Source organism: Clupea harengus, chromosome 10 (assembly GCF_900700415.2).
Source record: "Clupea harengus chromosome 10, Ch_v2.0.2, whole genome shotgun sequence".
In the NCBI taxonomy this organism is placed as follows: Eukaryota; Metazoa; Chordata; class Actinopteri; order Clupeiformes; family Clupeidae; genus Clupea; species Clupea harengus.
This window is the reverse complement of record NC_045161.1, coordinates 6,848,432-6,865,582: the sequence shown is the minus strand read 5'-3', so window position 1 is coordinate 6,865,582 and position 17,151 is coordinate 6,848,432. Positions and strand designations below refer to the sequence as shown.

Here is a 17,151-nt window from a genome sequence, read left to right as displayed (position 1 = left end):
GTTTAGACCACACACACACACACACACACACACACACACACACACACACACACACACACACACACACACACACACACACACACACACACACACACACACTGCATAAGTGAATTAGAGCTTACTTAAAACAAAAGATCAACATAAAAAAATAGGAGAATAGAAATCACATGAAAAGGAGACTAGAATGATGTATTCCAGGCCATATACTGTCCATCTGTTGTTGGAAAAAGGGTTCATACTGCATCTAAGGGTTAGATGGTTGTGCTAATTGACAAAAAGGAACATAAACAGAGCTTAACACGACCTGCCACAGAACATGTGATCGTCAAACACTGTCATTTCTGCTCTAGTCAGAGTTCAGCACCAATTTTAGCACAGCTCAATAAAACATTCTTTGTGTAATTTACACAGCAGGTCAGTAATCCAACAGAGCTGGCTGCAAACCCAAAGCCAGCCCCCCGCAGACATACATGTGGCCCCACTCCAGTAATGCTCTCCAGATGCCAACCCCCCCCCCCCCCAACCCACCCCACCCTTCTCAGGGTGTCTGTCGTACAAGTACGCCTGGCCATTACACGTAGGGGCTGACTATCAGGGTTTATCACTAATGGACGCCCTCAAAATCACTACTAGCATACTCGGCTGTAAACAATCAAATCATGGTGAGTCCCATGGATCTTTCCAGGCATGGAGTAAGAGGTGGCTGTTTGGAGACGGGCATCTTTTCTTTTTTCGTTTTCCTTCAACTGGTTCTTATTAAGGCCCCAACCACTTTAAATGGATTTCATGAAAACACAACTCCCAACATGTGGTTTCCATGCTAATCTCATGCAAATACCTCTTTGCTAGAGACAGGCATGGTCAATACAATATACCCTCAGAAGGCCCTGCCGTCGTTGAGGAGGGAAAACAAAATATGGTCTTCATAAGCCTGATGGGCTGAAACCTGAAACTCCAAACTGAGCGCATTCGTAGAAAACTACCAGAGAGGCTTCTGAGAGATGCCAACCAGCATCCTCTACTTTGTGGCTACGACCATAAACCAAAAGATTGAGAGAGCCCTCATCTTACGTCAGCATAAGATGATCAGCACAGACCTGTTCCACATGTGAGTTGAGCAGATGCTGCCACAGAAACAAACAGAGAAAATGAAAAAAAAAATAAACATGGAGGACCCTTCTAGACGTTGCAGCTGTATGCAAAACTCAGGAAGAGGTTGAAGGGAAGCAGGCAGGACAGGAGGAATATTGTGAATGGGCGCTGATGTGGGTCTCTTTTTGAAAACACTTCCCAAACACACAAGGACATTCTGGCAGCAGAGCAGCTGCCATAAAACACTTCCATGCTGAAATCAAGCGCTCCCCTTTCCTACTTCCTTTTTCATAAACAATAACACTTCTCTCACAAGAGGAATTATAAGATCAGGTATAAAAAGTTGGCCACCATTTATCAGCCATTATTGCTGCCATGTGTTTACCTGGCATTTCTTGACAGAGAAACAAGAGACAAGCAAGCCATGATAAGAGGCTTATCTGATCCTTTGTTGAAATCCTCTCATCCTGTTAGGCTTTGCCATGGCTACTCACCATGCAGTATCTCTGGGTAGTGTTTGGGTGCCTGCCGGATTGATGTACTAAGATGTGTGCATAAGCACATTAGGGTTCTTAACACAGCCTTTCAAATCACAGATTTTCTGACTGTGGTTTTGGATTGAGAATTTGTTTGATTTTTCAAACTGTGTCAACCACACATCAAAATATAAATGAAAGGATTGAGTAAAAGAAAGAAGAAAAAAAAACGTGGCCTTAACCATTCATCATCGCAGCTTAAAATCACATCACAATTTGGCATTCATCAGTCCGATGTTTCGGGAGGTTTATAAAAAAAATTGATATCATGGGTGGTCAGCTCTTTTTTTTTTTTTTTTTCTCCCTTCATTTGGTCACTTGGCGACACTGTTATGGCAACATTTACTGTGCCACAGAAACGGACAGTGAGCATGGTCCTGCCCTCTGACTCACTGTGGTTTCACCAGCCAACGTATTCATCAGGAATAGCTCGTTAGCGAGACGCCCTGCCCGAGCGAGTCTTACTGTTGATCCCATATGCCAGCTACTTACCAGTGGCACCACTGCAGCTCACTATGCTGTGACAGCTAACATAACTAGAAACAGAAGTAAATAATGGTGTATCCTCTTGCCTATTTCACTATTCACTACATGCAGTTTATATAGGCTAAAGCTTGAAAACATGGCCATCTCCTAGAGCCTATTTACAGTCAGTGAACTCATACTGCCCTGACAACTGCACTTATCATTAAACAGACACACCACCACACAGCTGCTTAAAGTAGCCCTTTCCAGGTTCATTTTTGGCACATCACATTCAGTGTCCCTAACAGACAACCGTAGAGAATGGACTTCATTCACAGGGAGAGAGCCCAATTTTTGTGGGGCTTGCAAAATCACTAGCCTGACGTCCGGGGACAATCAAGTTGTCCTATCGGGCTACCAAAATGTAACACCCTGCCTGTCCGACAGGCTATCAGAAATAATCCCCCTCCTTTATTCCCCTTTTCTGCCCTTTTCACTTGCTATTTGGAGACAAAACTTTGACCACTAAACGAACAAGTTGTTGATCATCTACGCCAAATATCTTAAAGTGACAATACACCATTAATCAATACATAATCAAACGGCAGAGTTGGCAACATTGCATTTTAACGGAATATTTTAATATAAAAAAATATTTAGTTAAAAACAGATAGACAGTAAGCAAAGAATCTAAGGATGAGCAAAATATGTTATATGCTATTTCAACTGAATGAAGAGGAGCACCTCTGTATAGCCTGTAATGTATAGGTGTGATTGGGGGATGGGCACCCAAGTGGCCAGTAGCGACCATCAAAACAAAAGAGGAAGAGCAAACGTTAGTAAACCGCATAATGATATTCATGATGATTGTAAACGTAGCCTAAATGTTTTGTATTGCTTTCTCAAACATCTACCTTTCTATATAAAAACCCAAATGGTCTTCTTTTATTTTGTCGTCCAATTCATTTCGGGCAAGCGACATCTGAAGAATGCCTGTCCGAAGGGCTACTAAGGATTTCTACATTTTGCGAGCACTGGAATGGGTGAGTCTAGGAGTGGACAAGCTCCACTTGGCCTGGCCACAGAGGATGGCGGGGGTGTTTCACACAGTCCTGCGTAAACATCAAGTCATTCTGTCCACACTCTGCGAGCCAGACAGGGCACTTCCTGTATGAGGTCAGAGCAGCTCAGTCAGGCAGGAGGGAGCGGAGGACTGAACACTAGCACACAGCCTCTCTGACCTCTGGTCCTGAGAGTGCAAGCAGATGCACCCGTTCCTAAAGCTGCTGCTGCTGCTGCTGCTGCTGCTGCTGCTGGTATGGACCCATGTCACCATACAGGTTTCTTCTCTCCTCTCAAACACCTGACTGAACTAAATCAGACAGTATTAGGTCCTTAATTAGATGAATAAGGTGTGCAGTTTGCTTTCTGGTGGACACAAGTACAAGGGTGAGGACTCCCTTCCTAAAATAATGTAGACCAAATACATAATAAGATGAGATGTTACTATACTTTGGCAGCCATGATAACAAGTTGTGCTTTGCAAGCAACCTTTAACAGCCAAATGAAACATGTCTGTCGTCTTTCATGAATGTTGAAACTTTATGTTAAACTTGTTGGGGGTGATGAAAGCCCAATAAAAGACAACTTTTTTAAAGGGTAGTCTTGCATTTTGGAACACACTGTAATTATGGATATTTATAAACTCTAACAGTCTCCGTCTGCCCACAGCGGCGGCACAGAACTGCCAGGACAGCTGAGCGGCGCAGCGCACAGTCCAAAACCACCCGCTGTTTGGTGTTACAACTTAAACAATTTCCATACTCTGGTGCTGAACTCACGTCATCAAGAAACCCGCACTACATAGTCTTTTTTTCTCCCCTCTTCTTTTCTCCCCACAGAACGACACACCCATATGCATTCCTGTAAGACGGCTTCAGAGCTCCTTTTGGATTAGAGAGCAATACCACAAGCCCAGTAGTGCCATCTCCACCTGGCCAACCTGTACTCCAAAGTGCCCATGAAAGAGAATCCTGAGAAATGATCTTGCACAGATACGAACTCAAGTGGAGCATCATTGTAGTAGTGAATCTTGCAGAAAAAATAAAAGCGATACCTGATGCAAGTCAGTGGTCAGTTAAATATTTTCATAAATAATGCATTCAGAAAGTGTGTTACTGTTAAGACACACAACTAGACAAACACCTCCACGGTTTCCATTTTTTAGCTAAGCAGCATTAGGTGAAGGGCTCAGGTGTCAATGCACTGCCCTCATTTTACCGCACACAGCATCTGAAATACAAAGATCCCCATGAAAAAAAAACGACTACCTAACAAGCCTGAGCTGGTCAGTCACAATGATAACAGGGCATAAAAATGTTAGATCTTTACAGCTATTCTTACGTTCTGCCATCAAATAAATACAACTACTACTATGTAATGATACCTTGCAAAGGAGCAAGGGTTGTTTCCCTGGTCTGCAAAATTCTCTTTCCCCGCGGAGGCAACAATATCAAGGGGATTCATTAGACCGTGTCTATGCCCTCTACTACGCTGCAGTCTCGCTCACAATGAACGGCCATGCTTGCGTCCATTGATGCTTTTCGGAAATTTGAATCGTCTTACCTGCCTACCGATTGATGAGATTTTTCTCCTCTTTTCTTGATTTCCTCCATTCTAGCGCTTCAGAACGGTTAAACCAATTAGTTCACTACAACTCAAAAACGACCACTCCTCCTGCGCCTTTCTCCTCCCACGTTTCCAATCTCCTCTATTCGCTACCATAGGAGGATGTGAGCTGAATGCCATATGGTTCCTCTCGGAGGATGAAAAGGGGCTGCGAGTAGGCTGAGGCCCCTCTGTACTGTGTTAATGCGCTTATTGATCGAACTTCCACAATCAGTTCAGATAGGCAGCTTCAAATTCATTCAAATACAGGGAAGGTTCGCTGTTTGTCTCGCAACACCTTGGTATGCTTTCAGAATATCTCAAGTTAATAGGTACTCGATAGTATAACATTCATTTGAAGTGTCTATCCCAAAGAGCAGCGTTTATGGCATCCAATGTGCCTATGCGTGATGTAAAGCAGATTTGTGTTATATTAGGTTATTTCTACTGGAGAATGCTTTGCTCCATTTAGCTAAAACACCAAGCAAAGCCGCAGCGCATACAAAGGCCAACATTTCTTTCTCCCTTTTCCATTCACTTCTTTCAGACTACATGATCCGTTTTTTCCATGGTTGCGATGCTGAGACATTACTCATGTACAAAAAGAAGGGATTTAGGTCAGTTAGGGAAGACATTGTATGAGTGAAGCGAGGTCTCCCTTTAGACAATTCCACTGGATGATGCAAAAAGGTGTGTAAATCTCTCAAAAGCAGACAGTGTTTTATCAACAACAGAATCCTGACAGGTAACTAATGCCTCATAACTCAACAACACAAAGTGAAACGTATAACTGCAGCTGCTGGAGAATCCTTGGCTGTTAGCTAATTTGCAACAAGTTGCAAGCCCTCCCATCACATCACAATAGCTAACATTAGCTAGCCAGACAGCTACCGATTGTAAGGATGACATTATATTCAAACGAATAGACGTTGTCCCTCACAAACCAGTATACAAGTATGGTATTTCGGCAGTCCACTTTAATCCTACATCTGATCATTGACTTAGTAAAGTAAACAAACTCAGTTGTGTCACCTGGAAGGAAAATAGTTAAAAGAACGAATAAGGCGCAATAGAAAATTCAACCAAGCCGTGGTACAACGTTATATAGCTGGCTAACTATCCTAGTGATAGGTTTGATACAAAAGAGGCCAATCAATGTTAGCCCACGGCAAGAAAAAAAAATCAAAGTTAGCGCAATTCGACATTGCATACCGCATCATTCATAACAGCTGAGTTGACTTATATTTGCATCGTCCTGAACAAAAGCTGAGCAACTAACGTTGGACTGTTTAAACAATCATTTAAAAATGTATTGTAAAACTTTATTATTCTTAAGTTTAATAAAGCCGATCTAGCAAACTAGTTAGCTACATAGCTAGATGAGTGAATTCGTTTTGTTGTGAACTCTTCCTTGTTTGTCGTCCGTTGGTTACATTTAGCGTTAAATTAGCTGTACCTGTAATGAAATTAACTGACACCACAGCCAAAAAGTTACCAACGTCACTATCGTTGCTGCTAACTAGTCGTATCAATCAATTAACTATACATAGCTACCAAGAGTATCAGCAATCACCCTACCCCTAAATTAGTCTCCTAGCCAAATGGCTAACATAAGGCAACGTTAGCAAGTACCGATTAATATTATTTACACATCATAGGACAAAAGAACTCACATGAACACCATCGTGAACTTACCTCATCAAGTTACTCTGTAGAAATTGTAGAATCCTATGCGTTCATTCCCGTCTCGTGTTCAATTTCACTGCTCTTACGAGACTGAAAACAAAGCTTTGTCGTTACAGAGCAGTTCGCCTTGTCTGCGATTCGTAAACCAAGTTCCCCAATCAACTAAGGCCAGTTTGTTGTGCGGCTAATCGCTAGCTAGCTTGTTCAATAAGTTACTAATTGTCGTTTGCCACCCGGTGCGGTTTACCGAGAATATACTTTTAAACCTAGCTGCAAACAATAGCTACCTTATAAACGAGACTGAAATCAGTCGTCAGACATAGCGATTACTCTTCTTTAACTAAGTTCACATAAAGCAACACCCGCATCCTATTAGACGGAGGCCAGTCTACTTTGCTGGCTAGTGTACTTCCTCCCTCCAGAGAGCAGCCGTTCTGGTTCGTTGTGAAGAAAAAAAGTTCAGCGAAAAGCCGCAAGTCCAGTTTTAATTCATTGCGCCTTAAGACTCGATAATGTCGTGTCGCTCAGCGCCCCCAACAGTACGGAGAGTCTCGAGCAGTCGAGTGTCTCAACATCCGTGAAATTAAGTTTGTTTAGCAAGTTTAGTCAGCAGGGATTTTGTATTATGGAGGCCTAGTTATCATAGGCTACTTTGCTGCCAGCTCCCTGTTTCGGGGCTGATTTGTAACTGCGTTTATTCATTTAGAATAATTCATCAAAGAACTCACAGGAAGGTCTGCTACATGTTTTAACCCTAGTCATGGGATGGAGAAATATCCATAAACATGTTTAGCCTAGGGATGGAACCAATGACATTGGTGTTAATAGGCTACTTTAGTCCACCCGTTGAACTGTTATGTCTCAATGTCAACTTAGATGAACGCCACATTATTGGTAGGATACATCAAAAACCATCTACAAATATGCACATTAATGTTGTAACGTTTCATACGGATGTGCCGATACCAGCTTATTTATTTTGTAACACATGCTGTGGTGAGACTTAATCAAAGTAGTACAACTACTAAGCTACAAATGTAGCGCAGCTTATTCAGTCATCCAAGAACCGGTCAAAACAGCGAACTTTACAGAACCTGAGTTTACTTATCCCCTGGGGTTCCTCTCCTCTTCCACTGGGTTGCAAACCACCGGAGTGTATAAATCGCGGGCGTCTCGATGATTGGCAGCTTGCCAGCAATCGATGGGCAGCTACCCTTGCTATGGTTTTTATCCCTCTGTCCCGACCTTAAACATAATACAACTATAGTAATAACATTTTGTAATAACATTTGTTGCCATTTCATCAGTATGATTTGTATTGCTATAAATATTGAAGTCTTGTGGAATACAAATTTAGATACTAAACATTCACAGGTTTTTGTATTTTGTCTTGTTCCCATTATTCGTTGTTGTTGAGGTTATCGGTAGAAGTCCCCAGTGAAAGACCACTGTGGCGGTGTGGATAGCAGTACTAGTAGGCTACAAGAGTAGTAGGCCTAGTAGTAGTTTGATTGTTCTCTCCTTTGTACGTCGCTTTGGATAAAAGCGTCTACTAAATGATGAATGAGTAGTTGTTGTTGTCCATCATTTTCTCTCACATTTCAATTGATTGTATTCACCACTAGCTGATATTATTTCTGGTAGCACCAAGTTCAACTATAAAATGTACGATGCATCCATCCAGCATTCCAAAGCTGTGGCAGGTACAATCAAATTGAAAAATATGCACTGTTTAGAATGTGAGGTTGATGCCATCCCACAATGAGTTCCTCTACGATAAAAGAAAGCATTACCACAGTAATTCATGACATTTCACCGTCAGCAGTTAGGCATCCAAACACCATTCCAGCAACAAGGTATAAGCTAAAGTTATAAGCAAACAATTATGTTCTCCATGTTTTTATTTTTAATTTTTATAGTAGGTAGCTTGTTCCCCTGCTTTAATACTATACCTTTTAGAGTATGCCTCTGGTCAATCTGGAAATACTGAACAAAGGCAACTGATCCAACGGTAAAGTGATGCATGCCATTCTAGTTTCAGTGGGTTGGTCTAAAACGCAGGCTTAGTGCATAGCCCTGTGGTTGATGACGGAACTTCTGGTTTCCTCACGTGTGTACATAAGATACCAACAGGTGTCAGTATTGCTTTACCATGTTATTTCAGAGAATGGTTGTTTTTTCCCCACAACCGTCACTATCACTGTATAAAACATGATCTATGAGATTAGGAGGAACACAAGTCGTAATTGCAAAGACACTGCAATGTTTTATCAATCCTCGCGTGATTAATCTAATCCAGCATCTAGTGGTGAAATACAGTCACAAAAGGCACTTACAGGAAGCGCATCATACACTTGAGGAATATTGTGACACAATGTCAAACAAGGCACATGCGGGAAGACCCTGTCTTAAGCAAGTTTATTGGCATCGAAGAATTACCCCAGAAAAAATATAGCTGGGCAGCCCAGGTTTTCTTGGTGATTCCAAAAGATAAGATCAGGTTAGACTTCAAATGCATGGTTTTAGAGGGCGCTGACAAGGCTTTTGGCTCTTTTTTTTTGTGAGAAATGACGCATCAGAACTTTTACATAACATGAAACCCTTTGGCAGCTTTTTTCAGTGAAAGAGATGACTAAGTAGTTTCCCAAGAAGAGCTCAGAGATGCAGGTAGAACAGGTTATCACATTACATAGATATCATACCTTTAAGCTGCTGTATCCCCAGTCAATATATTTGAAATGCATTGCCTCTGTACAAGAATGTGTCGTGTGTATAGCAAAGGCAACCACTGGGCTTTGAAAGTATATACTACATCATGACCATACATGTTCCTCAGTTTTCAGACAGAGCACATGATACATAACAAAATAATATTTGGTATAGAGAATAAAAGTCACTTTTGTGTGGCATTATCCCCGTGAGTGATATTGACTGATGACTATACCATGGTGTCTAAATGATTTCATAAGACCTTGTGTGGTATGGTCTATGGGCATTCTGAGATGGTAATGGTGCTAACCACAAAAGCCTGTACCGTCACCCAGTGGTTTCATGAACATTATGGGGTGTCATCTGGCTGTCACAAAATAGTTTGGCTCACACACAGTCAGAGAGAACGTGTTTGATGAATGTCTTGTTATCTGGTTTACTTAAGACAAAGATCTAAAATCAGTAAGCAACTTTCTTCCATAGAGGCTCATTATGAAGATATTACAATGTTTATGCTTTTGCACAGGCAAAGTAAAGAAGTATGTTCGGAAATTAGTTTGACTGAGCATATAAAGACAGCAAGGTTACACAGTCAAACCCATATCTGTTTATGGTCTTCTGAGATTGAAAATGAGCAGGGCTCTTGATGACCAGACTAACAGTTGAGGTACACACATGCATGACTGGAACTGACACTGGGAATCTTTCAATACATTCTGTTCTTAGCAAAAATTGTGCATTGTGAAACACTGATTCTGTGTGCTCTTTCTGATGCAGATAAACAGAAAGTCAATTTCATGTTAAAATAACATTCATACAAAAACATGCCAAAGAACTGAGAATGTAAAGATGTCAATTATGCAGAATAATTATGTTGCACGCTACAATTTTTTTGTTTATAAATTCCAATACCGTTAAAATACGTCAATTGCTAGATGTAGCGTATCCTGTTTGTTGTGTGCCCTCTATCGAGTGGTTAATTTTTACAGAGAAAGGGCGTTTTAACAGTTATGGGTGTTAAAAACAGGATGTGGCTACATATTCCACCGTCACTGCTGTCAGTCGAGAAAAGGCCTTTCTTTATCTGTATAAGTATGCAAGACATGGTATAGAGGAAATAATGGGTTCTTCAACGACATTTGCCATCCCAAAGTTAAAACAAGTGTATGTGTGGACAATGTTGCAGACAAAAGGGGAAGTCACATCAATGATGCGTGATAAAATCAAGACTCACCCTTCCTATCAAAATATAGGTCACATTACTGTGTCTGCAGTATGCCCAGTGTGCAGATCAAGGCATGTGATCACTTCAAGAAAATGCATCATAGAGATTTAATTGTATAGAATGAGAACCAGGTTGTTCATAAATGGCAATGGTAATCACCATGGGAATCATTTAAAGTACATAGAAGAGAAGAAGTATGAGTCAAACTGACTGACATATCAACTGTACATACTAAATCTCAGATTGATAGATACCATGGGTATGAGGAAAATAGGTTTTTAGTGTGCACTATGGTGTTTAACCTACTGTACACTTGCAGCTGTGTGAAATGATCTGAGAAAGCTGAGGTAGCTCATCAGTGTGTGAACACGAATCTGTAGAAAGGGAGTGGTGCTTCCCGTTTTGCTTCTGAGAAACATTGAGCAAAGCCAATTTCCAATTTGGGGCTTTTGTAAGACTGATGGCAAAATACTGATTTAGTAGCAAAACACCTCTTGCAAAATAGTCAATGAACATAAGCTATATGTGAGATGTAACACAGCATGAAATACACCCGCATCTGTGTTTTTCTCTAGTTATCCATGTGAACATTATTGACATAAATGTAGTGACACATACTTATATATGAATATGCATATACAAAAACATAGCATTTTATACAATATATTCAAACATATTGATTGTCTCTTATTCTATTTCACCAATATTATTCCACAAGGATAATGAGCATTTTAATTATTCTCATAATTTCCCCAAAATGGCACAATTATACACTTTCTATAAAAACATGAGGAAAGAGAGTAGGGTTTGCATCAGGGTCTTTTTTTCCCGTATAGGGTGTGCCAACCTGCATACGTCACGTTTGCTTCCTTCCTCACAGCCTTTAAACTCGCAAAACATCTGCTCAAACTCAGGGGAGGGGATGAGCATCTGCAAGTAGCATCTCTTCAGAGGTGAGTAAAACTGCTCCAGCAAGTCATTGTGATAGTATCAATTCTTCTCACATACAATACACTTTAACTGTAGTATATAATTGTGATACTGTGATTTTTCTAGTTGTTTTTTTTTAAATTGTAGATGCTCTGTTTTTTGTGCGTGTTGTGGTTTGTTTGTTGGTCTTCAGCTGTTAAGGGGATTTGCAGGGGTAAAGTTAATTTGAACTTGCGAGACCAATAGAAAAAAATTGTATTATAGTATCTGGTCAATATTTTTTGTTCTTTTCTGCATTGCATGTATTTGCCAGATTTATTTATTTGTGACTTTTTAGTGCACAGCACTTGACATCTTCACATGCGGCAGTCATTTAAATCCCCTGTGACTTTGCCACCGTAGTCTCTTAACCACAACGAACGAGTAGTGAAACTAGAGAGGTATTTAAATACACATGACTGTTATGGGTGTGAATCACAATTCGAACACAGGCACCCTTTTTCCCTTTCACCTACAAAACCTACAATTTATCATCGAGATGCATCTTTTTCTGAACAAGAAGTAAATTACACGCTAACACACCCCTTCCTTTTTTGTGTCAGGTTATTTTTGCCAGATATTCAGGTCACACTTGTGTCTGGTTGCGGAGGTCAAGTGATAGCCTCTAGGAGTTTCACTGCAACTTCAGCACCAGCATGGAGGCCCTCTACTCCCTCAGCTCACCCACATCCTGCCCCTCAGTGTACGGCTTGGACAACTCCAGCGTTATCTTGGAGCACTACAACCACACGGGGCGTCTGCAGCACCGGCAGCCACGGAAAAGCGGGTTCAGCACGACCACAGCCATCTTCCTGGCCATTAGCATCTTCATCGTCCTGGAGAACCTGGTGGTCCTGCTCGCCGTGCTCTTTCGCATCCGGCTGCGCAGCCGCTGGGTCTACATCTGCATCGCCAACATCAGCCTCAGCGACCTGCTGGCTGGACTCGCGTACGTGGTCAACCTGTGCATGTCGGGCAGCAGGACCTTTGAGCTGAGCCCAGCGCTCTGGCTGTTCCGCGAGGGGCTCCTGTTTGTGGCCCTGGCTGCATCCATCTTCAGCCTGCTGCTGATTGCCATGGAGCGCTACACAACCATGATGAAGCCCATGAACCAGAAATCGGCCAAGAAGACGTGCCGCATCTACACCATGGTGGCACTGTGCTGGGTTCTGGCGTTCGCCATAGGCTTCCTGCCCCTGCTGGGGTGGAATTGCGTGTGCAACCTGAGCAGCTGCTCCACCCTCCTGCCCCTCTACTCCAAGAGTTACATTCTCTTCGCCCTCATCCTCTTCTTCATCATGCTGACGGCCATCGCGTTCCTCTATGGCGCCATCTTCCTGCACGTGAGGAACAGCACGGCACTGAGCGCGACGCGGAGTCGCACTCGCTCCATGCGGCTGCTGAAGACGGTCATCTCCATTGTGGGAGTCTTCAGCGTGTGCTGGGGCCCGCTCTTCTTCCTGCTGCTGGTGGACTTTTTCTGCTCGTCCCGAGACTGCAGCCTCCTGTTCAGCTCCGACTGGGTCATCGCCCTGGCCGTGCTGAACTCCGCCGTGAACCCCCTCATCTACTCATTCGGCAGCATGGAGCTGCGCAAGGCCATTGCCAGCATCCTGTGCTGCTGCTGCCTGTGGGCAGGCCTGTGTGACCCCAAGACCTTCATGTCTAAGGAGACGGCCAGCACCTCAGGGAGCCGACATGACAGCCTGCGAAACAGCTTCAGCAAGGTGAGGAGTATGAGCACGAGCCCAACGCCCAAAACCAGAAAGATGCGCCTCAGCACCACCACCTCTTGCCTGTCTGTGTCAAGTGGTTAGACAGCAGATAACTGTAAACCACAGGATACACCTTTCTCAGCTCTCGGCAGCTCCACCCAAGCACGCTGCAAGTTGAGCACTTCTCCAAAGCTGAAGGGTGCAAGCCTTTGCATTATTCCACCTGACTGTCTGTTATTCATCAAATGAAAGAGATCAACGCACAGAGACAACTGCTAACTGTCAGGGGGCACGGAGATCCGGTGTTTTGATGCGATGTTACACTTTGTTTTGATGCGAACTGTTACACTTGCAACACCTGAAGTGCGTTCAAATTAGCAAACAAATGAACAGATTTTCGCTTGCCCTGAGTTCGCGGCGCACGTTTGCGCTTTGCACACAAACGGTCTGAGGAGGTAGTTCTCGGCGAACATCCATGGACGCTGGACTATTCAGCGGGTTATTATTTGAATCAAACAACTTGAAATGTTTACACAAAAACGTTCAAATTTAAAGGTTTAAATTAAAATTTGTTGGCCGAGAACATTCGCCCCTGTTTGCCACATTTGAACGCACTTCTGATTTATTGCCAGTTATGTCACAGTCACGATAGTGAAATCTGTGATGAACATGCTTTAATCATGCCGTAGTATTTGCTCAGAATGTTCTCATCTTTTAACATACTTTCACGTAAGCATTCAAAATAGCCTATAAGGCTGGTATATCTTTGTATATAACATAAACATAACATAGAAGATATATTGTGGTTTTTTTTTCACATTTGTATAGCTATCACATTAGTATTAAATATGATTTGAATGGAAAACTGTGAACTGCATTTGTACTGCATCTTGCACATCAATATATTTTGTGACATTTTTTCGAATGGCTCTGTATGCCTATTTGTATTGAATATAATAAAGTTATTGTGAATATTAAAATAAAGATGTTTTCAAATTTAGATTAAGACTAACTTCCTCACCTTCCCACTGTAAGTTACACCAAGTCAACTCAAGGTGGAGACATTCAAGCAGCAGACAACTGTGCTGGTGAAGTGAAGAACAAGCACAGTCCTTTACTCAGCAATAGGAAGTGCTCCTTCAGAAAGGCCCAGGTGTGTGCAGACTTTCTGCAACCCTGCACTCAGCTGTCCAGTTAAAGGAAGTGGTTATCTTTAGGGAGATGCCATCTTGCCTCAGATGCTGATTTAAGGTTCAGGTCCCCAAAAGGCTGTGTTTTGCATCAACTCAGCAATGGTATTTCTGTCCCCTGCCCTTGAGATAGTCATGCCAGGGGCAAATAGACAAACACATAGCTGAATGTTTGACTTGGCAGTAATGCTTTTAATTTTAAATGGCAAAGCAATCTATTTGCTGGTATGCTGTTTAATGATACAGGTTAGGATCAAAAGGTGTATATCTTCAACCTCATTAGTGTCCCTGCTCTTGGCAAGATGTAATTAACGGAAGAGATTAAATTATTTCACATCGTAAGGGAGATGGTAATCTCGCCCCACTGTGACTTGGTGACATTACATGCAGACTGTGGTAACACATCATGTGCAGTTACAGTTACAGTTACACAGCTACACTACGTAGGGTTCTGAAGACGACAGTGGTTAGCCTCCTCCTCAGTTTTTCAGGTTCTTCACCCGTCATGTTCTCACCTCAAGCCCATTTCTTTTAAATAGTCACGTGGCCGCTGGGTTGAGCTCTGGGCGAAACAGCTGTCATAAATCACTCATGATGGATCACTCAGCGGGCAGCACCATGGATAATCGATGAGGGGAGACAATGAAAAATCCTTGGTGCAGATGAAAGGGACATCTCATGATCCGAGTGACAGGGTGCACCCGTCTCCAGCCGTGCCGTACCACACCAGGGCTGCTGTTTGGAGCCAGATGAGGTGTGAGGAGAGGCAGCAAAAATTCATTTTTTCCACCCCCTCGCTCCGTGTCTTCGTGTGATTGATGTGCCCTAACATGGAGGCATGATTCATTGCCTTTAATTCATTTGCCCTTTTTTGCTTCCAGATGGAGGTCAGAAAAACTGAGATGGAGGTGTGATTCAAATCTGCTCCCCAAGGTTTTCTCTCTAAGCAAAGTGTTACTATGGAGAGCATGCTGGGTTAATGTAATATTCTCTCTTCAAGGAACGTATTCATAACTCAGAGCATTTGGGAGGATCACACATATGTGCCAACAGTTTACAAAGCCAAACAGAAAACTACATTAAATCACATCACATATTTTCCGCATAAAACATTAACAAGATTCTTCAAATACAGGCTGTCTCAGTGTAGGTTGCTTGTCATACAAACAAGTGGTTGCTAGCACAGACTTCAGTGTGTTTCCCAGCACACACTGCTGCATTTTTTACTGTTAAAGTGGATAAACCTCTCCTCCTGAACTCTGGCAACAGTCCAATTCATGTCAGGGGCAAAAAATAACCGGCAAATTCCACAGTTTGGTTTTGTCAAGGGCTTGGCTGCTGGTTATGTGATATTTTGACGTGTCAAAAGCTGATCCACGAAATATGGTGCCTCTTTTTCAGTCTCCCACACTTATTTCTGTCTCGTATTTTTCTCACCTCCCCTCCCCTCCACTCCCCTCCCTACCACTTTGACGAGCAGTGGGTTAATAGCTGTTGCGTGCAAATGCAGCTGTGCCCTCTTTAATTACTGTGCATAGCCTCCAGGTGTGTAGCAGACAGATAGTGATGTACTGTCTGAGGACAGTCCCCAGCTCAACGGGGCTCTACCTTGCACTTGGTTGACATACTGTACTGCTTCACCAGCCACAGTAAATATGCAATACACAGCATATGCATAACCACCATAAGAACCACAAATGTACTTTTGCTGTGATCACAAACCAAAGAGGTTTAACCACAGGTCTTATACCATGTGTGTCAATTTTATCTGAAAAAGGAAAACCATAAAAATAATGACAAAGTACTTTTGGAATGGTGTGATCTGTAACAGCTGTTTAATTGTGAAAAGGTTTGCACGTACCTTGAAGCGGTCCTTGAAATTGTGTGTTATCTTAACCATCATAATAATAGGTAACAGAATCAACCAACGTTCAGCGTTCAACAGTTATTTGGTACATTGGCTATTCTGATTTTAGAGGAGATTATAGGAGCTGTGTCCTCCTGGGTTAGGGTGTTGGGTGCACATTAGGGGTATTATGTTAGAGCACAGGCCCCTCTGAATAATACCAGACCACAGATTTGCTGTATAGATCTGATTGTGAAATCTGCCAACTGCTGTCCATTGATGTGTATTGTACAACTAGGTACTAGATATCAAATCTAAGGGGTTTTAAAATGCCGTTGTAGCTGGTATGTAATTTGGAATAACTGGAAAGACCACTCAGTACAAGTTTAGTTTAATGGTTTATTTTAGACACAACAACACAACAAAGGTTAGTGACTGACATACCATTTATGAAATCCACGTTATTAGCTCATACCTAAATGTGTGATACACAGAACCATTGACCAAATTCTATTTGATACATTTATTTAATAAAATAACTAGGTCTTTAGTTTAAACACTGACAAATCTGAATCACATAGAACTAAAATCAAACTGAATTGATCTCTACGCTGTGGAGTTTTTTCATGGCGTGACCTGGGACAACCTACAGAGGACAGAGGCCATGGCTGCAGTTGTTTCTCACATGGCTTTGTTGTTTTATTGCACAGATGGTTTTGCTCAGCTTAAACTAATTATAAAGGCTGCCCACAGCCATGGCCAGGACGAGAAAGGCCCTGATTGAAGAGTGATGTGCGGGCAACAGAACAAAATCAAACAACATAAAACAGCCACATCACGCGGGCCGGTCAGCGTCAAGGAGAACAAGAAAGGCAGTCTGACATTGCTATGGAAACTAAATAAGTAGCTGGTCATGAACCCCTCTCTTTTATCTTGTTACCCTCTGAGCAAGGGAAGCATTTACCAGATATCATATTCTCATCATTTTAATAAGGAGTTGACTTGTGGTAAACTAGTACAGATGCATGAATGTTACACAATCAGAAATAAA

At 42.3% G+C, this 17,151-nt stretch overlaps 2 protein-coding genes across 2 annotated transcripts in view; one reads left to right on the top strand and one right to left on the bottom strand.

The window, feature by feature from the left end:
* The window catches only part of LOC105900938 (unconventional myosin-IXb), a 48,747-nt gene extending 41,782 nt beyond the window's left edge, over positions 1–6,965 (bottom strand). Inside the window, exon 1 of the mRNA XM_042708965.1 lies at positions 6,456–6,965. The gene's annotated coding sequence lies outside the window, so the exon portion shown is untranslated. The remainder of the gene's footprint in view (positions 1–6,455) is intronic.
* A 4,116-nt stretch (positions 6,966–11,081) lies between these two features.
* s1pr4 (sphingosine-1-phosphate receptor 4) lies at positions 11,082–14,064 on the top strand. The gene is made up of 2 exons (XM_012828343.3): positions 11,082–11,333; positions 11,913–14,064. The coding sequence occupies exon 2, from the start codon at positions 12,006–12,008 to the stop codon at positions 13,164–13,166; it is 1,161 nt and encodes a 386-aa protein (XP_012683797.1). The 5' UTR covers positions 11,082–11,333; positions 11,913–12,005; the 3' UTR covers positions 13,167–14,064.
* The last annotated feature ends 3,087 nt before the right edge of the window (positions 14,065–17,151 follow it).

Bases quoted from the DNA above. Each gene is read 5' to 3' on its own strand.
- s1pr4 (XM_012828343.3), top strand. From the start codon at position 12,006: ATGGAGGCCCTCTACTCCCTCAGCTCACCCACATCCTGCCCCTCAGTG.